Here is a 22,522-nt window from a genome sequence, read left to right on the forward strand (position 1 = left end):
ATCTTACGAAGCAATATTTAGCCCGTGTAGTGAAACCAAAAGCTCTTACCAATTTGTAGGCATTTTTCATATGAAAAATTATGGTTTGCTAACAAATTTTATAGCTATTGGATATCTGTGTTCATCCAATTTATAGCATTCATGTTTCCTAAATGTTCTGTACTTTCTATTATGTTAGATAAACCTAGTTGAAAATAACCATAAAAAAATAGAGGGTGGGAGGAGTTTTGATAGTTGATGAAGATAAATAATAAAAGTGATTTGTGGTGTATTTAGAACTTTTTATTTTTTAAAACCTAATAAGGTCAAAATGGTCATTGCATAGTAGGATACATAAATCATTTAGTATTAAAATTTAATGTGGAGTTCATTCAACATTTTGTGGAGTGCTAATATAAAAAGCCCATGATAAATTTTTGAAAACAAATTGTAATGTGAAATATGGATGCGCTAACATAAATACATGGTCAAAGAATTATATTCAATTTTTAATCTTGCACAAGGAATTTATCTTAACATTTCAAGGATTATAATCTAGTTTGTTGGAATTAAATTTGCACATCGCCGCGAATGGTGGAGGTACAAATTTGAGTAACATGCAAAATAGAGAACAACTGTGAACAAGCCTAAACCAGGGGTGTGCCGGCCAAAGGTTCTCTGGTGATCAAGTTAGTAAGCAATTTTAGACTAAAGCAGTGGGCAAGAGAATTATAGTATTGATATTGCGTAAGTAGAGACAAATCCTAGATGAGTGTATTTATACTGTGGGGATATAGACCTTTTTAGTATATAATCCTCATTCTAAGTCAGGAGAATACTAGAGGATATCTAGAAGTAAATATTGCACCCTCTTAGGCGTTGTGATTACTTAGGTGCACGCCAATTCTTAGATTGTAGGAACTCCAAGACTTATGAGGATCTGATTGTCCTTATCCGGGTCAGATCTCGTGTCTTGCAGAACAAGCATGGTCATTCAGTGGAGTCACTCAGGCGTCGCCAATTGTCCCAAAACAAGGTGATAGTGGCACCGCTACCCTGTCTAATCTATGACCGGATTTTTGAGGTATCGATATTCGGATCAGCCTTACTTGGACCCTAGAAGATCGTGGTCCCATATAGTTTTCTTAATATTTTTTTCATCTTAAATTTTATCTTGACATTGCATTTTTTTGGATATAGAAAAATTCATTGAAAAGTGATGCGGACTCTTCATCATATACCCCTTCATTCTATAACCTCACATTCACAATTTGACAATTTTATGGACAAAGTTCCATATACAATGAAAACTTTAACACGGAAATCAGTTACCAAACAACCTTCAAATGATTTTTCAGTTTTCAATGAAAACTAAATTAGTTACCAAATAAGTCTATTTTATTTTCATTTTATTTTAAATGAAAATTCAAAACTAGAAATTGAAATAATTATCTCATAAATATTCTAGGCCCATTTCATGACTATTTCAATTTCTAGTGGATAAGATGTTGGGTTTTCACATATGTATTCAATATCCTAATAAATAGGATGTTAAGTTTTCACCATTCGTCCCTTCCCCTAAATTATTTTAGTAGTTTTGAATCTCCCTCTTCTTTAATAATAATATTTTTTTTATGTAAAAAGATGGGTATTTAATTAGAAGAGTAAATTGTAATAATGGTCCCTCAACTTTAATTAAATTAGAGCAATGGTCCCCTAATTAAAAATTCATTACCATTGGTCCCTACTTATCAAAACGTGTAGTTATGGTCATTTTCTTCAACTCTGCCAAAATGAGTTATGTTGGAAGGACCATTGCTATAATTGGGTTAAAGTTGAGGAACCAATGCTTCAATTGGGTTAGTTGAGAGACCATTTCTTGAGTTGGACTAAAGTTGAGGGACTATTGATACAATTTTTCTTATTTGATTTTTCATATTTGCCCCTTCATTTACCCTCATGTGCATGGCATGTGACTCATTTTGACAGAAGTTCTAACAGAGTTGATGAAAATGATCATAGTTGCTTGTTTTGATGAGTTGAGGGACCAATTGTAATGAATTTTCAGTTGAGGGACCATTGCTCCAATTGAGTTTAAGTTGATGGACCATTATTACAATTTATTCTAATTAGAATCATTGATGTGATGGCTGAGAGCCTTCAAGATTTCCGACTTGCCTATTAGTTTCCTTTATAGCTTACCAATTTTTAAAAAGAAAAATTACAAAATAAAAAGACACTCACCAACTCATCATAGTCTTAGATTCGTTTCTCAAGTGAAACTTAGGCGTAACGTATGCACTCTATCTTCCTCTTCATGTGAAAAAGTCTGTACACTCATAATACATGCGTGTTTCTTGATGGAAAACCCTAAGTTCTAGCACATACGTGGAAGGCATGCAATCGTTCCAGTGTTACTAGAGTGACACAGAAAGCATGTTTTATCCTTGGGGAGATACAAATAGCAAATATTGACGTGGAAACTGGAAAGCATGGAAACCATGTGATTCTAGGTTGTTTCTTCGTACTTGTGTATGCTTGAGGCTTCCCTATAAATTAAGGGACCTAGTCCTATGACCATAACCTATGCTCAAAGAATTGGCTGAGCCGAAATGGAAGATAGGCCTCCCATAGGCCAATGGAAATGGGCGGCTGGAAGCGGCCTCATAATTTTCCTTTCATCTGCTTCATGAAAATTATGGAGGTGACATGATAGGGCTTCCCTCCCATGCCACCCATTTCTATTGTTTATGGGAGTCTGTCCCTTTTCCCTTCATGCCATCCGCTCCAGATGTTGATGATCTCTCTTTCTATATGTTGTTTTTTATTTCTTCTTCCTAAGATTGAATCACTAACTATTTTAGAAAATTTTCCTTTTCAATTTTCCTTTCTTGAGATCTTCATCAAGACTAATACAATTTTGGCAAATGCTTGTAACCTTTTCTAATTTTTTTTACAGGTGATGAGTAAGCAGCCAATTGGAGATGTTCTATGAGCTGCGCCCCAAACTGGCCCTTCGACTAGTACCGCAAAAAATTATTGTTCCATGAAAGGAATATAAGTTTTACATTCCTGAGAAAAAGTAAAAAATTGAAAGAATACAGCAGAAAACAATTAGTTTTGAGCACCTAATACCAGTTAAGCTCGACACTCCTTGCATATGCTTTGAAATTTAATTTTGGTAACTATATACACAGCATAAATGTTTGTCCGGTATATATTCTGGGATTTCAGTCAAGCTAAAGCACACCAGAGAACTCCTCCTTAAGCCAAATCAAAAGAATAGATAGAATTTACGGGTAAAGGACACAAAATGACTCAATATCTCTAGCTCTATCTCTGAACCGTGTTTGCAAGACCCCAATCCAAGTACGTTTATTAGAAGGGTAATGTTAGGAAGACCAATTTTTTAAACTAAATTTGCAAATCAAATGACATAGTTGTTAATAATTAAATTATTACTTAAGTTTTAATTAATGTACTTATTTTCTATTAGTGACGCATTATTTTGTTTGTAAATTTAGTTTAAAATTTTGGTCTCCCTACCATTATCCTTATTAGAAATACTTGGGAGTTTTAACCATAGATAAAAGAGTAATGCTAGAGAGACCAAATTTTTTAAACTAAATGATATGGTTGTAGATGATTGGATTATTAATTAAGTGTCGATTAACATGTTTGTTTCTTATTGATGACACATCATTTGGTTTAAAAAATTTGGTCTTCCTAACGTTACTCTAGATAAAAACATAACTTACGAACTTCATTAGTTTTAGATCATTTCATGGGGAGACTAAAGCCCAAACTCCAACAAACCTAACACAAAAACAAGCAAACCAAACTTTAAATTTTAGTCCATGTCTTGAACAGACCTATTACTTAACATAGCCCATCCAACATAACTTTAACGAATTTACACCCTGCTATCAACCCAACCCTTTTCTGACCATTTCAACAAGAGCACTATCAAAACTATATTTAGAATCAGTTTGTATAATTTATTGTTAAAGTCCCACATCGGTGTGTTCAAAGAAACCCAATGGGTTTAAATAGGATTACCCTACTCTAACTAATATTGAGGCATTTTGTGGTAAAACCCCACATCTGACGGATTAGGCAGGTGGTAAAGTTGGGGACAATATCAGTATCGTTAGAGTGGGGTGGGCTCAACGATCCAAAAATCCAACATGTTATCAGAGCCCATGGTTCTAGCCTCTACGAGCCAATGAGCTTGTCACCCATAAGGAAACAAGTATGAACTCTTAATATAGAGACGACTGCTGAGTTCCATTGAAAACAAGTGGGCCCAACGGGAGTCGACCTCAATTACCGATGTGTATCTCCACGTGTGAACCACTAAAAATGAGGTTACACGTGAGGGGGAGTGTTAAAGTCCCACATCGGTGGGTTCAAAGAAACCCAATGGGTTTAAATAAAATTACCTTACTCTAACTAATACCGAGGCCTTTTGTGGTAAAACCCCACACCTGATAGATTGGGCAGGTGATTAAGTTGGGGACAGTATCGGTGTCATTAGAGTGGGGCGGGCCCGACGATCCAAAAATCAAGCATCGTATCAAAGCCAAGGTTCGTGCCCAAGGAAACAAGTCTGAACTCTTTATATAGAGACAACTATTGAGTTCCATTGAAAACAAGTGGACCCAATGTGAGCCGACCTCTGAGTTTCAATTACTAATGTGGATCTCCAAGTGTGAACCACTAAATGGGGTTACACGTGAGGGGGAGTGTTAAAGTCCCACATCGATGGGTTCAAAGAAACCTAATAGGTTTAAATAGAATTACCCTACTCTAACTAATACTGAGGCCTTTTGTGGTAAAACCCCACACCTGACAAATTGGGCAGGTGATTAAGTTAGGGACAATATCGGTGTTGTTAGAGTGGGACGGGCCCGGTGATCCAAAAATCCAACATGATATCAGAGCCAAGGTTTGGGCTTGAGGAAACAAGTTTGAACTCTTAGAGATAATTGCTGAGTTCCATTGAAAACAAGTGGGCCCAACGTGAGCCAACCTCTGAGTTTCAATTACCGATGTGGATCTCCACGTGTGAACCACTAAATGGGGTTACACATGAGGAGAAGTGTTAAAGTCTCACATCAGTGGGTTCAAGGAAACTCAATGGATTTAAATAGGATTACCCTACTCTAATTAATATTAGAGCCTTTTGTGGTAAAACTTCACACCAGATGGATTGGGTAGGTGATAAAGTTAGGGACAGTATCGGTATCGTTAGAGTGGTCAGGACCCGACGATCCAAAAATCCAACATTTATTATTATAATTAGTTTAGCTATCTGTACAAGTAGTTTCTATACTTTCAAAGAATATACATATATATATATATATATATATATATGTATGTATATATATATATATATATATGTATATATATATTTTTTTGGAAATTACTTTCAAAGAATTAATTTAACTTTATGTATACTTTAAAAAAATAATAATAATAATCCTGTGAAAAACCGTTGAACATTGTAGCTGTTATGTAATTAGGACACTTGATATGCTGGCTTATGCTCCATGTACATGAAAAAATCTCTCCCCAACATGGATAGTCCTCCATGGTCTATCAAATGAAAATGCTTGAAATTTATTTGACCACCCAATGGAAATTCTTCTAGCCGGAAAAATGGATAGTTGAGATTCTTAATTTTATATATCACTTGGAAAATATTCCAAAAACAAAAGATATATAGTTGGAATCTCTCTCTGACCCCGATGTCGTCACACCATCAGTCGCCGCTTCTACATTTTCAAAAACCCAATTGAAGCCCAGATTCACACTGCACCGCACTCCAACCCAATCGACCCACCATATGCACCCACATGTACTATCTTCCCTGATCTCGTCACACTAGATTTGAACGATCCTGCACTGACTCCCGCGAGTCGAATATGTCACAACCTATCCAGATTCCACAGGTACTTCATCTTCGCCTTGAACCTGCAACATGAACCCATATCGTCACGCACCTTTACTTGAACGGTTGAACCTGTGCAATAACTGCCGTTGAACTTGCTCGAACCTCTCCCTTCATCCCACTAGATAATTTAATGAAGAGTAATGATAGGTAGATCAAATTTTTAAATCAAATTTGCAAATTAAGTGATGTGTCACCAATAGCAAAAAACACAATGATCGACACTTAAATGATAATCCAATCATTAATAATCGCATCATATAGTTTATAAAATATGATTTAAATAGATGATCTCTCTAGCATTACCCATGAATGAATGGTTTGGCAAGAAGTTGCGATTGACATGAAACGATGAGAATGGAGTAAATAGTGACCTAAGAGCATCCTAAGTAAGGAGCTCTATATGAGACTGAAAAAGTGGTAGATATAGCCTATTTTAGAGTTTCGAGAAATCATTGGAGCTTTATTAAAGAATCTTTCCCAATGGGGGGTTATATCATTTAGGCTCTATATGGGCTATATATATATATATTTTTTTTTTATATAGTAATTTGATTAAGTGATGATTTTTTTTTGTGTGTTAGCTTTTCTTAAGTTGATTTTTGAACGTGTTATCTTAAATTTTTTTATGAACTCTTTAACCTAAAAAGTTCAAATTGTGATAAAGTTAGATTTCATCACTTATGAATCGTTTGTTGGATTAAATTCCCTTATCTCAATCTCATCCGTTAAAAGAAACAAACCTCCACTTCGCCCTCTAAAATAATTTGATTTTCACGTATAACACAACAATTTACCTAGCACCAATCGATAATTTAGTATCATACAATTTTGAAAAAAAAAAATATTTTAAAACTTCACCCATCAATGCCTATGAACGTCAAATCAATTTGAAATTTTCATTCTTATGGAATTTAAAACAATCATTAATTAGCGAAATTGTAAGAAAAATAAGTAAGAAAAAAGAATTAAAAAAATAATAAAAGGAGAGTATAAGTGTATTCGCAAGTGGATGGAGAGTGATAAAATTTTGCTTACATGAGTTGCTACTTTTTTGTGGGACCCACTATTTTTTGGGGCTAGATATAGGCCGATTTTATGCTACCGAAGAAAGGAAGTTGATAGCCCCAATGGTGGATCTAGCCCCATTTTCGGCTCATTGGAGATGAAATTTCTCGCTAAGACTAGAAATGTGGCAGCCTCATGGAGGATAAAGCCCCCATTGGGGATGGTCTAATATTGGCTTAAATTGAGAAATTAAGGTCATATCCAACCGAAGGAGGGCTAGAGGGCTCGTTTTAGTCCTCTGGCCATCCAATAAATTAGTATTTTAATGAACAGTGTAGGGGCATATTTTTTATTATCTCCAACCGAGAGTTAAAGAGCCATATGACTCGTTTTAGCCCTGTCACAAAAAGCATCTCTAACCCAGGGCCATGGGGCCAAACATAATTTATTATTTAAATTTAACAACTACAACCACTTAAATTAAAAACTACAACAACTTAAATTTAAAAACTACAAGTTAAATTTAAAAACTACAAGTTAAATTTAAAAACTATAACAACTTAAATTTATAGGAAAAAATGAGAATTTTTTTTTAAAAAAAATTTGGCCGAAAAAAAGAATTCAAATCCAATGGTAACTGACGTCAACTAGCCATTGGATTTGAAATTTTTTGGGCTATAAATAAGGTGGATATTGGGTTATAATTCACACACCTTTGAATTCAATCTCTTTTAATTCAAACTCTTTCAATTTAATCTCTTTCAATTCAAGTTTGCAATGAATTCCAACTTTGGATCTTCTTCGAATTCCAACTGGGGGTCTGAATCCAATTCTGAATTAGAAGAAAAATGGACGCAGATGAGATGAGAAAATGAGGAGTCTGATGAAGAACATGAAGCATGGTGCAACAGAAAATATGTGGCAGCCATGGCTGCGTCCATGGTATGTCAGCCAACTAAGGAACAACCTCAATGGGGTGGCTCTGTTGCTTGTCACTCTTACAAATCATGAAACAGAGAGATGGCTCATGACAATCTGATGAACAACTACTTCAACCCCAACTCGATGTACACAGAAGAGGATTTCAGACGTCGCTTTCGAATGAGGCGTTATGTGTTTGAGCATTTACTTCATGATGTCCAACATGTCAATCCATACTTTGAACAGAAGCAGGACAGAGCAGGCCGCCCTAGTTTCTCACCTCATCAGAAGGTTACTATTTCACTTCGAATGATGGCTTATGCCTACCCAGCTGATGCGATGGATGATACATACGGTATGTCTGAGTCTACATGCCTTGATACTCTTGCTGAATTCTGTGACACAATTGCTTATCTTTACAAAGAGGAGTACCTCCGTGAGCCAAATCAAGAAGATATGGATTGGCTCATTCACAAAGCTGAAGACTGTGGCTTTATGGGCATGATAGGGTCATTAGACTGCATCCATTGGAATTGGAAGAACTGTCCCACCTAATGGCAATGAGGCTTTAGCGAAAGGCTGAGAAAGCCAATTATTGTGTTAGAGGCGGTTGTCTCGTATGGCACACGGATCTGGCATGATTTCTTTGGAGTCCTTGGATCCCAAAATGACATTGCAGTTCTTGGGCGTTCACCCCTCTTCAATAACCTGACGGAAGGTAAATCACCTCAACTTGACTACTACATTAACGGTCGTTGGTACAATATGGGGTATTACTTGGTAGACGACATCTACCCAAAGTGGGCGACACTTGTCCAAGCAATTCCAAACCCTGCAAATGATGCCGAAAAGTGTTTTACCTTACACTAAGAGGCATACTGGAAAGATGTTGAGAGAGCTTTCGGTATTATAAAAACATGGTGGAAGATCATCAAGGAACCGACAATAAGGTGGAGTTAAGAAAATTTGGACTCCCATCATGTTGTCTTTAATCATATTACACAACATGATTGTGGAGGATGAGTGAGATGGGTATATTGATGGAGAGTTTGATGACGACCAAGAGGATCCAAATAGGTCAAGAAGGGCTCGTGCAAAAATATATGATTGGCCTAATTTGCCTTTCAATCCAAGAACTAGTAGTATCTCTTTAAATAAGTACATGAGGCGCTATGATACGTTCCCGTACTACAAACAAATACCTACAACAAGATCTTGTTGCACATCTTTGGGCCAAAAGAAGTATGGAGTAGACGTTTAAGTTTTATGTTGTTAAATGTTCTTAAAAATGTTGTTTAAGTTTCATGTTGTTAAATGTTTTTTTTATGTTGTATAATTTTTATGTTGTTTAATGTTATTTAGTGTTGTTTAATATTGTTTAATGTTGTTTCATGTTACTTAATGTTATTTAATGTTGTTTAATGGCTTAGGAAGTTATAGGAAAAAAAAAAGATTTTTTTTTTTAATTTTGTAAAAAAAAGGAAAAAGAAAATTACAAAAAAGGGCAAATTTTGCCAGGGTTGGCTAGCTGGCTAGTTTGGGCCGGCCGGTTGGCCTTTTAGCCTGGTCCTCGGTTGGAGACGATTTTCGGGCTATTTTCGACCTTCTGGCTCTCTAGACCTTTCGGTTGGAGATGACCCAACTACTTAGACAGTTAGACTAAGAAATTATTGACATAAATCCTAGAATTTTACAGGAAAATGTCAAACCCGGCTAGAATTGTACTGGCTACTGAAATGGCTTACACTTTTTGGGGATAACTACAAATATGCCCGCGCTCTACTGTGGGTTTTCAAATCGTAACCGACAATTTAACACACCTGTTTCTAAATTATTTAGAAATCAATCAAAGCAATTAAAGTCACATGGTGAAATAAGTTTTTTAGTTTCATATATATATTCTATTAGATTTACATTAAGAGTCTATGTACCATACAAATCGAAATTTCTATGTCCTAACTATTACAATTTACATGATTTTTTTTTTGTATGGATTTGAGAATACGATTGTTTAATTGTCCCTCAGGTGTAGCAGTAGTAGTTGGTGATGTGACAAAAATGTACCTGCACAAAGATTCAAAATTGAATCCTGATTTCTTGTACCATAAGTAGAAAAGGAAATGGTGCAAGACAATATATAAAATAACTCTGAGAATTGTGTATTTGAGGCACAATTGAACCTGATTTAGAAGATTGACCGTGCACAAACTTGGGATTTGCTATCCTCCTGTGAACGCCACCATTGGTCATCTTAGTAATAACATGTTGGTTTCAAAAATCAAATTTATAAGTTAGAAAGCTGTAAAACTTGATTATCTATGTTGATATATACGACATCTACTAAGAACGCCATGATTTTTCATCTTCTGTATGGGTTTGTCATTGTCCTTCAGATTGACAAAATAATTTACTCCAAATCTCCGAGCCAAAACCAGAGAAATATTGTTGTTAGTATAAATGTTTTCCATTTTATCGCAGTAAACTACCTGTTAAGTCATGGTAAATCAAAATGGACAAAAATTATCAATACCTTTCTCAAACCTCTTGGGATTCAAGTCAACCCGAATCATCAGTGAAGAAGAAGAATTATCGCCAACCTTGTGCTGTATATTATTGCAAAGTACTAAAAGGATTCCAATAAATATGTAAGTTACAGTTAGGATAATCAAACATTTTCAGGCAACATATGTGCACCATCAGCATGGCAAACATTTTCATTAAACATTTCCATTCCATTTGCAGTGTTAGAAGTATGATCTTCTTGTATCCCCTGAGTTTTGTTGAAAACCTTGGATTTGTTTAAAGCTGAAAGGATTTCCAGTCAAATTTCACAACCGATATCGTTCCACAACTTGCCGAGTACATCAAACAAAGGCTCGAACATGATAAATAATGTTAAAAACTGGCTCAATCTGCTTCAATGGAGAACCAAGAACACGATGGATTAATAAAGGAAAGTAAACATGCACAGATTAACTAATATTTGAATAAACAGAATGATCAATCATAAAGTAGACTAGAAATTTAGGGGAATGCCCAAGACAGTAGGAGACTCGACCGATCATCTTGTTGCTTCTCTTTCTAATAGAAAGAAATCAAGAACTAACTAGATACTTCTGCATAAAGAACTATATATATAATGATCTTAAACTAGTTAGTATTCATGTTGCAATATTCAACTTCAACGACTTCATCCATCACTCTTCTCTTGCAATTATTGGAGGTGCAATTTGCAGCTTTCTACGCGGTGGGGAAGAAGATAACATTGAATAAAGGTTTGATGTTGTCAATCAACACAAAGACACACACATCACCAATCGCCAAACTATTCTCTTGCACAAATTTCTTCCAACCACTCAGCAATCTGCATCTTCCAGTCTCATATTGTTCTAGTTTGACACGCCAAGTTCTCCCATCTGAACGCCGAAGGAAGACATGATCACAAGTCTTGCTAAGATGTTTCTTGACAAACTTGGATCGCAAGCTCTGGAAAAACAAAGGGGTAATGCAGAAAGTCAAAAATTTAGGCAAGACTGCTTACGATTAAATTTTCTCGGCAGGGATAGATATGTTAACCAAATTTTTGAGGGCTTTATCGCAAGCTTACCAAATAGCAATATTGGAGATATGTGGGCTGCATGGAAACCTTGAGAAAAGGGTATTCAGATGTAAAGGAACTAACCATCTGAAGAGCTTTAGCCTTTGCCCTTGCAGAGGGACCAGCTTTGCCTGTTAAAGAATATAATGAGGATATTTAAAGTTAAACAAGAAAGACGCAGAAAACACAATAAGGAAAAAAATAGGGAATAAAATTAAAATTTGTAACTTCCGCTTCTGATATCGGTCATTGTGGATCTTTGTTTTTCATTGATATCTTGAGCATCATTTCACAGAATCAGAATTTCTAATTGGTATGTATAGCTATGGAACCACATTGTACAAGTTTGATATTGGTTTTTGCCTTACCACCTGAACTTGTTATATTCTCCTTGTGAGGTCGAGGACACGGCAATGGAGATCTCCCTTTTGTTTCTCTTTGGCAGGGTGAAAATTCGTCTAAGATTTGAACAGAATCATCGCCAGAATAAGCCTCATAATCATCACGAGCATCATCACTAGAATCATGATCAGAATTATTGGAAATGGAATCTTCATCAGTTTCTTCCTCCTCAGGATTTTGTAGTGGATAGTCAATCTCTGTGCAGCTTCTATCAAATATGCGAACCAGGAATTTTGAGTTCCCTTCGTACCCAAAAACCAGCCAGTAAGCAAAGTCTAGAGAGTAAAAATGTGAGAAGTCTGGCCAACCTTTCTCAAACCAAACCTCACCATCATATCTTCTAAGTTCCATCTTCCATTCCAAACCACTTGGAACCTTAAGAACTACTGAATTTGACAGACCATCTCCATATTTCATCACAAATTTCGTTGGAATTTTCTGCAAAACAGAGAAAGTTTCGACTTTAATTTTGAAGTGTGAAAAATTAGTTGATCTTTTGTGTCTAAGAAATGAATCATGTCAATACTATATAACCTAACTACTGCAGCAAACATGAGAGAGAAAGAGAGAGGTGCTTACAATTTTGTTGTATTTGGAAGTGTCATTTACAATGATCTTGAAGAAATGGGGAGTGGTAGGGGAATATGTGGTCGGGCAGTCATCAATTTCCTGGGTTAAACAAGCCATTGTTGAAGAAATTGCAGTATTTTCTTGTTCTAATCTGGCGGTGAATTAGGAGAAGGTCACAATGAATGAAATTGTTAGATGAAAAATGAAATAAATGTAAAACCAACCAATCCACTCAACCTCAGCAATGATTATTATTTTTTTAATAACTTACGGTCAATTAGGGTGTGTTGAGTCTATTTGTTTCCCTATATCTCCAAAGCGCTGAAATTAGCTGTGTGCATGGAAATGGCAATTGGATTAAGACCAAGGTTGGAAAAGCCATTACTCCTCAGCAAGAAGGTCAAATGCATGTGTGTAAAGTTGAATTTCTTTCTATGATAAGGGATAATAATTCATAAGAAAATTTTGTATTGAAGTAAAAAGAAGAAATTCAAAAACCATTAAAAATCATAAGTGAGAGAGTGAGTTCATCTTCCAGGAAATAATACAAGTATTATTAGGAAAAAGAGTATGACATGTGCAGTAGGTTAATCGACTTAGATAAAGAAAACAAATGTAACACAAAAACAAATAAATGGTATAAGGACTTTTCACCAAATATGCAAAAGACATTCTTGTAACATTTGTAACTTGTAAGGGTTCGTTCACAGTTATATAAGGGTGTATATACTCACCATACACCTAATCATTTGTCATGTGTCTTTTCACCATACAACAAAGTTAAGGTGGTGATAAAAAAAATACTCCTGTTATATAATTCCATCCTAACAGTGAAAAGGATGTAGTTCCAACTTTAGTAATTAAGTTCCATGTATTGAGTTCCATATAACTTGTTTAGTTCACTATAACTTGTTATATTACACTAAGTATGCGCCATAAAATTTGTAACATGAAATTATAGTATAGACGTGGATGCTATAGCCACATTCGCTAGATCAAATGTGCTCTACTCAAATTCAAATTTTCCCCCGCCAAGTTTAAATTAGGCTAAGATCGTCACTAAAATACACAAAGCGTATAACTCATCATGCAATTACGAGAAGGGTGGTACTATCCACATATCCAATTTTATCTCTTACATACCCCTCTTAATTTTCGATCGTCAGATCGAATGAATTGAAGAAGATCAATAAATAAAATTAATAAAGATGTGTAAGAGATAAAAAATGGTGTCTAAATAACACAAACCTTACGAGAATGGTAATTTACTTCTCCAATTGGTTAATTGATCTGGATAAACAAAACAACTTAAAGATACCAAACTATACCCCAAGGCTAAAACATGCAATTACTTTAAGGACATAATTTTTCAAAATTTCTATTATCTTTGTTTTTTTTTTTTTTTTTTTTTTTTCAAATTTCCTATTATCTTTGCTCCTGAAACTTGTGAGTGTTTGTTCAAAAGTTAAATTAAGTTGGTAGGATAATCATGCTAAAACACAGGTTAAACTTTAAAACACTCTGACACTGTATTCTTCTTCATCTAGCCTCAACTACACTTATTCCTTAGTTGTATGAATTCTAGAACACCGTTGTGCTTGGTTTTGCACCAAGTCTTCCGTTAGCTCCAAGTACCCCATGTCATTTCTTAAGGTCTTTTTCCAAGTCTTTCTAGGTCTTTCTCTACCGCTTTTGCTCTAATCCTCAGTCTCACAACCGCATTTTCTAAACAAAGCATCTATAGGTCTTCGGTTCATATATCAAAACCACCTTAATCGATTTTCTCTCATCTTATGTTCAATTGCGACCACTCCTACCTTACGTCGGGTAACCTCATTATTAATCATGTCATTTCTCATGTACCAACACATCCAACAAAGCATTCTCTTCTCTACAACACTCATTTTTTGGACGTGTTGATACCTAACCGCTCAACATTCCATGTCGTAAAACATGGCTAGCCTTATTGGTGTTCTATGAAATTTTCCCTTGAGCTTTAGTAGCATACGAAAATTTCACAACACACCCCATGCACTCTTCCACTTCATCTATCCAGCTTTTATTATATGGTTGAGATCTTCATCTAATACTTCGTTCTTTTGCAATATAGATCCAAGATAATGAAAGTGCTAACTCTTTGGTACTTCTTGATCTCCAATCTTCACCCCCTATCTCATTTGAACCCTCATTCCAACTTGCATGACATATATTCTATCTTTGACCTACTTAGGTGAAGATCTTTAGATTCCAACACTTTCCGCCAAAGGTTAAGCATCACATTTACTCCCTCATGCATTTCATCTATCATCACTATAACATTTGCAAAAAGTATACACCTAGGGATATCTTCTTGAATATGTCTCATTAACTCATCCTTTAACAAAGCAAAAAGGTAAGACTTAAAGCTAAGTCTTGGTGTAACCCTATGGTTATGGAAAAGCTTTTAGTTGGTCCTTCATGATTTTTTTACTGATATCCTTTCTCCATCATACATATGCTACTCGTACTTCTTTTTCTCTAGAATCCTCTAAATAATTTCTATTGAGACCCTATCATACGATTTTCCAAATCTATAAAGATGATGTGCAAATCCTTTTGCATATCTCTATATCGTTTTACCGATCTTCATAAAGGAGAGATTCCCTCCAAATTTACAAAGACTATGTGGAAATCCTTTTGCATACAAGAAATACAATCTGAATAAAATAAGTTAGAGAATAAGATAAAACTCGGGATGAACTTTGGCTGAAGTAGTCAAAACTTATTGGCCTGGGGTTGTTTTTGCAAATCATTGAAAATCTCAACATAATCATCCGCATTATTTGGGAGATTTGAGTAATCAAAAACAGTGCCAGTGGATTGGCAAACAATGAACGACAACTTTAATTAAACCGCAAATAATCATGTATGATATTTCCCATTTGTTTATTTGCCTTGTGCTAGGTTTTGGTACTCAACAAGAGAAATTAGGATCTCGTCATACTGGATGGAAGAACGTAAAACATCCTCTGCAGTATATTGGTGACTGCAAACCTCAACATTTTTATACCTGTCAATCCTTATCAACTTATTTCTTCCATATATACCATATCGCCATAACTGTACTGCTTTCCGTATGAAAGGTCGGTGTCAAACCCGCTACCGACTCATACTCGGAAGACTTGGGGCTCATAGTACAAGCAACAGGGGTGAGGTTCTTCAATCTTTTCCCAGGAGTTGGCTCTCAAGGAGAAGATCAACAACCCACCCGGAACGTCCACACATCATCCTCATAACTAAAATAACCAATGAAAGCTTTGTAGTCATTTGTGGCTGATACATAGCTGAAACCACATGTTTGCAAATTTTTTTGTCCCCTACTCCCAGTAAACCTGGGCTATGTAAGTGGTGGAGGAATCCAGTTGATGGGTTCCAGATAGACAAGTTTTCATAAGAATCTAGAGATACTAATGCCAAACCATTGCATGATTCCAGTAGAAACACAAGACTATCTGGTTGATTGCACGGGGAGTTAAGCCTTCTAGCCGAAGAATTGCCTCCAAAATACATAGTTTTTGGGTTGAACTATTTGAGTTGAGTGTTGGTCTCCTATATAAGGGAGAGACTGAGCCGGCATTGAGCTTGCTCGCTGGGATGAGAAATTTGGGTCTTGACATGGATGGGTTTACCATCTCTGCTGCGATCACGGGCTGTGGCGATGATGTCGGTTTGCTTAGGCAACTGCATTCCGCGGTCTTGTCAGGTGGCTTTGATTCATATGTTTCGGTAAACAATTCTCTTGTAACGTACTACAGTAGAAATGGGTTTTAGGAAGAGGCGAAGTGGGTGTTCTTGGTGATGGGAGAGGTGAGAGATGAAGTGTCTTGGAATTCGATGATTGTGGCGTGTGGCCAGCACCGCCAAGGACTGAAAGCGCTGGGATTGTTGCAGGAAATGGTTCGGAGGGGGTTCAATGTCGACATGTTTACATTGGCAAGTGTTTTGACTGCATTTACGTGTGTGGACTTGTTGGGTGGACTTCAGTTTCATGCTAAGTTGATCAAAACTGGTTTCCACCAGAATTCGCTTGTTGGGAGTGGCTTGATTGATTTATATTCAAGGTGTGCTGGCGGCATGTCGGAATGCAGGAAAGTGTTTCAAGAGATCCCTTTTCCGGATTTGGTTCTTTGGAACACGATGATTTCTGGGTATTCTCGAAATGATGAGTACTCTGAAGACGCTCTTCATTGTTTCCGGCAAATGCAATGCGTTGGTCACAGCCCTGATGATTGCAGCTTCGTCTGTGTGATTAGCGCATGCTCCAATTTGTCATCCCTCTCTCAGGGAAAGCAGATTCATGCCTTACAAATCAAATCTGACATCCCTTCAAATAAAATTTCGGTGAATAAAGCTCTTGTTGCAATGTACTTGAAGTGCGGAAATCTTCGTGATGCAAGAAGGTTATTTGATAGAATGCCAGAGCATAACACTCTCTTTGAATTCAATCATTGCAGGTTTTGCACAGCATGGGATTGGAAGAGAATCGCTACGGCTATTTGAACAGATGCTTCAGATGGATATTGTTCCTACAAGGGTAACCTTTATCTCTGTCCCTTCTGCTTGTGCTCACACTGGAAAAGTTGAGGAGGGTCAGAAGTATTTCAATATGATGAAGGAGAAGTTTGGGATTGAACCGGAAGCAGAACACTATTCATGCATGATTGATCTTTTAGGTCGAGCAGGCAAACTGAGTGAAGCTGAGAGACTCATCGAGATGATGCCATTCTGCCCTGGCTCCATTGGCTGGGCTACATTACTCGGCGCCTGTAGAACGCATGGAAATATTGAACTAGCAGTAAAGGCATCCAACCAGCTTCTTCAGCTGGAACCTCTAAATGCTGCTCCTAGAGCAGGCAAATGGGAAGAGGTAGCAACAATTAGAAACCATATGCGAGATAGAGGAGTGAAGAGGAAACCAGGTTGTAGTTGGATCGAGGTGAATACGAGGGTACATGTTTTTGTGGCTGAAGAGATTTACCACCCGATGATCAAAGAAATTCATGAATACTTGGAGGAGATGTTGAGGAAGATGAATCGAGCGGGCTATGTGCCTTATTTACGATGGATCTTGGTAAAGGATGATGAGTCTGCAAGAAGTGGGGGAGATAAGGTTAGGTCATCACAGCGAAAAGCTAGCAGATGCGTTTGGGTTGCTCTCGACGAGAGAGTGGGAGCCTTTACTTGTGGTGAAGAACCTGAGGATTTGTGGGGACTGCCACAATGCAATCAAATTTATCTCTGCCATTGCTGGGAGAGAAATCACAGTGCGAGATGCCCACAGGTTTCATTGCTTTAAGGACGGACATTGCTCTTGTGCGGATTATTGGTGACAGTGTATATGAACTTCAGTTTTCTTTCTCCATAAAATGAAGTTGCAGCTTCTGCAAACACGATGTCACCAGTTTTTCATTACAATTACATTCTCATACAGCTATAGAACAAACCTTTTTTCAAGCCCGACAAACAAAATTGCTAGTGAAGAAGTGGAGCTGAAGGATTCCGAGAAAGAAAGAAACCATGGTGTGTAAAACAAATTTCCTTGATATAACCGTTTTATATCAAACGGAATACAGATCAGTTCGAGGCCTTAATACAAATCACCCTGCATATTCAATCAACTATGTCAATCAATAGTGACTATATCGTTCACAACAAAAGTCGATGTCCTTGACGTATCATATAAAAAATAAAAATTAACCCAGTAGAGGGCTTGTTTTTATACGACAGCTAAAACAAATTTTACCTGTATCAGCCATGTTACGCATACCAAAACTTGTGAATAAATGATGCTATGATAGTGTATTAGTGATATGAGTTAAGGTGAAACACTTGGCAGCTTGGCTGGTATGATTCCTTTGATGTGGCCTGCTCGAACTTCTTGTTGGCAGCTTCGTTTTCTTCTAAGCTGGTCTGGACAAAATAACGTATCCACCAAGAGGAGCTCCGCATTTTGGCCTAACAGAAAACAAAGATAATATCAGTCATAAGGTCAACCAGCAATACAAACTGATGACTAAACAACCAAAAACGGAGCATAAGTGATCACAAATGCTACATCGCTAGCATATCTTTTACTTATTTCAAGTTAAAAGAAGGATTAGGGTTTATATAGCCCCTTCATTTTACCAACTAATGCACTTGGATCGAAACATGCTTATCATTTTAAACTCAAGCAAACGATAAGCATCAGGTGTAATGACCGTCAACTTTACAGAATGTAGGAAACCCCACATAGGTAAGAGTAGTAATCCAACAGTTACAAAGTAGCATGATGACATCATAAAGGCAGCATATGATCACTTACTGGACGTCCGAATTTGGATAGCTCAGAAACCTTAGCTTTCTGTTGGCCAGGGAAACCTAAACATAAAAGTAAAATAGCAGTGAAATTAGAAATGATTGTTACCAAAATCAAAAGATTAAAAAAAAACAAATTACTTTCTACTGGAATAGAAAAAGGTTAACGAACATCGAGTCAGAAACACTTGTATCAATGTATTTCTGGCTGAACTAAAACGGCTACACATCTCCAAATTCATGGTATGCCAAGGCATTAATCAAAAGAGAAGTACTAGAGTGCAATATATCATTGTCAATCTTTTGACAAAGTGCAATTTATCTCATACGAGTCTAATCAGTTCCAGACATAAACTCCTACTAACAAACTATATGAAGGCTTTATAACGTTAACACTGCACAAGCTATATGAACATTATAGAACAATATACCCGAAAAAATAACAAGGCCATCAGACGACACCCTTGCCAATTCTGGAAGAGTCCTGTTCAGATACTTCGGAGAGAGGTAATCTAAAGCATCCGAGACAATCACAAGAGAAAAGGACTTCGCTTTATAGGGTAGATGGAACTTTATATCAGCCACCCGCACAATGCCTTTGCGCACAAGACTCCTGCAAGTCCTATCAGCATCCTCTATCTCATATGGTTCTACACCCCATGCTTCAATTTCCTCATCTTTCAACAATGCAGATACAACTGAACAAGTATCGGGGCCAATATGCAAAACTTTGTGCATGCTGCCACTATACGCTTTCTTTAGGAAAGGTATTGCTCTCTGAACTTCTAGCGTGCATGAGAAGTCTCCTGATTATAGAAGCAAATGACAAAAATGCTATTATTACAAGTATGTGAGAAATAGTAATTGCTAAACACTTGTAAAAATACAAAAATCATCAACCCAAACAAGCGCACTTCACACAAACGAAAAAAGTCCAGCATCAGGAATGATAAATTGTACAACACGAACGTAACAATACAAGCAGAAAAAGACCACAAACTCACCTTCAACTCTACTAACTACTTTGGCACCCCCGAGGACACCTGAATTTAAAAGAACAAACATTTCAATCAGCACATTCATGTGTAAGTATCAAAATCTTAATATAGGAAGCAATTAAATTCCGAGAACCAAAGACATCTGAATATAATGATTGCAGCGCTAGCAGATCGAATTAACAAATTCACACCATTAAATGCGAATCGGATTTGCTAATGTAGATTGCATTCAATTTAACACAAACCTGATCCCTTATAAACATAGCCGATTAGAAGAATGGCTCCCTGAAATTTCAACCAAAAACCAAAAGAAAACACAGTTACAACGCGAAACTCATAATCTTTCCCATTCGTCGTCATAATTTAAAAGCGACTTTCTAAACGATGTAGGAGCTACCCACTGAACACTGAACAGAAACTACATTACAATGAATTGGCATACAAGAAATCGAAAAATCGAATCGAAAAAATTTACCACGACTACAAGGCCAATGGGTAACAAAGGCGACGACTTCGATTTAGAGTTGAAGGCTCCGGAAAACGGAAAGCTCCCATTGCGGCGCGTGGATCCCACCGCCCTCCTCGACATGACTGCTGCTTCTTTAATAGGAGACGAGTCCGAAAATTACTGTACACAGAGAGCATTAATTACAGATTATGGATTAGATCCATATCTACTGTTCTGAATGTGAATCGAAGCTTCGAAGTCCAATTCGATTTGGATCTTCTCAAATTTTCCCGCGAAACAAACAGAAAGTTGAATTTTGCAAATAACGGAGAAATTGGATCGAATTTTGGAGATACCTCAGATTCAGATCGACGAACGGGAGCAGCACAATAGGGATTTGATCAGCAGCAATGGCTTTGCTTCTTAGATCTGTGGATTTTTTTTTCAGAAAACAAAATCGTTTTGCTTTTAGCAGTAGAGAGAGGGTCGAGGAAGTAAGTGGGAATGCATGTTTATATTTGTATGGGTGTACAGCACGCGGCATTGGCATTGTGTGTCGGCGGGATCTTGTTTTTGTTCCTGCAAATAATTGAAGGATGCTTTGGACATTCTGTTCTAAAAAGATAGAATAATACTAGAGTGGTCAAAATTTTTAAATTAAATTACAAATCAAACGATGTGTCACTAATAAGAAATAAACATGTTAATCGATATTTAATTAATAATTTAATCATCTACAACCACATCATTTAATTTACAAATTTGGTTTAAAAAAATTAATCTCCGTAGCATTACTCAAAAAGATAACAATAAGGCTTTCCCCCCTAATTCAATTTAGATTATAAAATGACGAATTTGAACTTAGATCAATTTTCGTCAAAGGCGAATTTGAACCACATTATTGCTAGTTCATTGTGAGGCTTAGCCATCTCTTCCACTCCTATAATGTAGATAATATTGTTTGTTAAAAATAAATAAAGTGTATTGAAGGGAGCACAATGTTTTCCATATAAGATATTCAACTCTCTATGGAACTTGTTCTTTAATGTAACCGATAACAAACTAAACTTAGTAAATCGAGAATAACTAAAAACACGCAAGATATATACTGGTTTGGCAAAACTTCTGCCTACGTCCAATTCTCATTTATGTTTCTTTGAATTAATAATAGTGTATGGTGCTTTTGTAAACCCTATAACTAATCCCTCTAACTCAATTGCCTCTGTTTTCTTCTCTCACTTTTTCTAAACCCCCTACCCTATTTTATAAGTAGTGTGTAGTTTGCATGCCTTTTTCATATTGAGTTTCCTACTCTATGAGAGTACACTTACATTCCTATTTTGTTTCTATTTTTGGGGTTCCTATTCTAATTGTACAAGAAAACTTAATTCTTTCCTAATCCTTGCAGGACAAGAATATGTGCACCTTTAGCTTTCCAAATACAACTCAAAACAAAATAAGACACTAACATTGACAAGCCAATTCTTATCAATCTCCACCTTGGTGAGTCAAACCAAGTATTGATTGTTGCACTCCAGAGTATCTTTGAACCTTTATGAAACGGCTCTGGAAATCTTCAAGAACATTCACCTTGGCAGACTTCTTCTTGCCTCATTGCACCTCAAGTGAAAAAGTGCTCCATCCCTTACTCAATCAACTAGATTGATTAGGTTCAAGTAATGCTTGAATTTTTTTACTGGCACTATCTTGGTAAGATATATGCGGCATTGTCATCCGTGTAAACCTTTTCAACCAAATCTCCTTAGCCATCCTGCAATACCTCACTTCAATGTGCTTTGATCTTCCATGAAAAACTAGATTCTTTGCCAAGTGAATGGCACTTTAACTATCACATTTCAGCTTCATGAAATCCTGAGTGATTCCCATTTGGCTTACCAAGCCATTAAGCCAAATTGCCTCATTTCTAACTTCGGCCAGAGCAATATACTTTGCTTATGTGGTTGACAAAGTTGTAATTGGTTGTATAGTGCCCTCCAACTAATCGGTCCACCTGTGCAAAATATAACTTAAAGTAAACCTTCTCTTGTCCAAATCCCCTACATAGTTGGCATCAACGTACCCCAACACCCATGAATTTTGCTTCTGCTTTTCCAACAAGATCCCTTGTCGCCAAGACTTGTAAGTGACACAGAATCAACTTGATTGTATCCTAATGTTGCCTTATTGGATTTACCATGTACTTGGAAATGACATTGATTGCTTGACCTAGGTAAGGTTGTGTGCACACCATTGCATACATTAGGTTGCTCACAATATTAGCATATGGCACTTCTTCATCACTTGTTTCT

The 22,522-nt window shown here is 36.6% G+C and overlaps 3 protein-coding genes and 1 pseudogene across 8 annotated transcripts; 2 read left to right on the plus strand and 2 right to left on the minus strand.

Annotated features, from left to right (window-relative positions):
* Positions 1–7,960: 7,960 nt before the first annotated feature.
* On the plus strand, positions 7,961–8,416 carry LOC137724398 (uncharacterized). The gene has a single exon (XM_068463145.2). The coding sequence runs from the start codon at positions 7,961–7,963 to the stop codon at positions 8,414–8,416; it is 456 nt and encodes a 151-aa protein (XP_068319246.2).
* A 2,361-nt stretch (positions 8,417–10,777) lies between these two features.
* Positions 10,778–12,682, minus strand: LOC137711585 (B3 domain-containing transcription factor VRN1). Of its 4 annotated transcripts, none has more exons than XM_068450862.2 (4): positions 12,441–12,682; positions 11,831–12,299; positions 11,544–11,590; positions 10,778–11,347 (listed from the first exon to the last, which is right to left on the minus strand). In XM_068450862.2, exons 1-4 carry the CDS (start codon positions 12,546–12,548, stop codon positions 11,102–11,104), a joined length of 870 nt encoding a protein of 289 aa, XP_068306963.2. In that variant the 5' UTR covers positions 12,549–12,682; the 3' UTR covers positions 10,778–11,101. The 4 variants fall into 4 exon arrangements, with proteins under 4 accessions (XP_068306963.2, XP_068306955.2, XP_068306949.2 ...); XM_068450854.2 differs by having other exon boundaries at positions 11,828–12,299; XM_068450848.2 differs by having other exon boundaries at positions 11,469–11,590; positions 12,441–12,679.
* A 3,382-nt stretch (positions 12,683–16,064) lies between these two features.
* Positions 16,065–17,800, plus strand: LOC137738926 (pentatricopeptide repeat-containing protein At3g49710 pseudogene; annotated as a pseudogene).
* Positions 16,872–20,811, minus strand: LOC137738936 (putative pectin methylesterase CGR2). 3 transcript variants are annotated; one of them, XR_015957014.1, is made up of 8 exons: positions 20,570–20,710; positions 20,241–20,393; positions 20,011–20,050; positions 19,772–19,810; positions 19,199–19,573; positions 18,775–18,830; positions 18,214–18,425; positions 16,872–17,851 (listed from the first exon to the last, which is right to left on the minus strand). XR_015957014.1 is itself a non-coding variant. In XM_068478405.2 (7 exons), the coding sequence occupies exons 2-7, from the start codon at positions 20,352–20,354 to the stop codon at positions 18,273–18,275; spliced, it is 777 nt and encodes a 258-aa protein (XP_068334506.1). In that variant the 5' UTR covers positions 20,355–20,393; positions 20,570–20,811; the 3' UTR covers positions 17,994–18,272. The 3 variants fall into 3 exon arrangements, 1 of the variants encoding a protein (XP_068334506.1); XR_015957015.1 differs by lacking the exon at positions 16,872–17,851 and adding an exon at positions 17,994–18,072; XM_068478405.2 differs by lacking the exon at positions 16,872–17,851 and having other exon boundaries at positions 17,994–18,425; positions 20,570–20,811.
* Between the last annotated feature and the right edge of the window lie 1,711 nt (positions 20,812–22,522).

Source organism: Pyrus communis, chromosome 15 (genome assembly GCF_041283825.1).
Source record: "Pyrus communis isolate YQ-2024b chromosome 15, ASM4128382v1, whole genome shotgun sequence".
NCBI lineage: Eukaryota > Viridiplantae > Streptophyta > Magnoliopsida > Rosales > Rosaceae > Pyrus > Pyrus communis.

Excerpts from the sequence above, each read along its gene's own strand:
- LOC137738936 (XM_068478405.2), bottom strand. The coding sequence starts at position 20,354 with ATGTCGAGGAGGGCGGTGGGATCCACGCGCCGCAATGGGAGCTTTCCG. Across the intron at positions 20,051-20,240 it reads CCATTGGCCTTGTAGTCGTG|GGAGCCATTCTTCTAATCGG; the intron begins GTAAATTTTTTC and ends TTGAAATTTCAG. Across the intron at positions 19,811-20,010 it reads CTATGTTTATAAGGGATCAG|GTGTCCTCGGGGGTGCCAAA; the intron begins GTTTGTGTTAAA and ends TTTTAAATTCAG.
- LOC137711585 (XM_068450840.2), bottom strand. The coding sequence starts at position 12,548 with ATGGCTTGTTTAACCCAGGAAATTGATGACTGCCCGACCACATATTCC. Across the intron at positions 12,300-12,440 it reads CTTCCAAATACAACAAAATT|AAAATTCCAACGAAATTTGT; the intron begins GTAAGCACCTCT and ends TCTGTTTTGCAG. Across the intron at positions 11,591-11,827 it reads GAATATAACAAGTTCAGGTG|GCAAAGCTGGTCCCTCTGCA; the intron begins GTAAGGCAAAAA and ends ATTCTTTAACAG.
- LOC137724398 (XM_068463145.2), top strand. The coding sequence starts at position 7,961 with ATGGCTCATGACAATCTGATGAACAACTACTTCAACCCCAACTCGATG.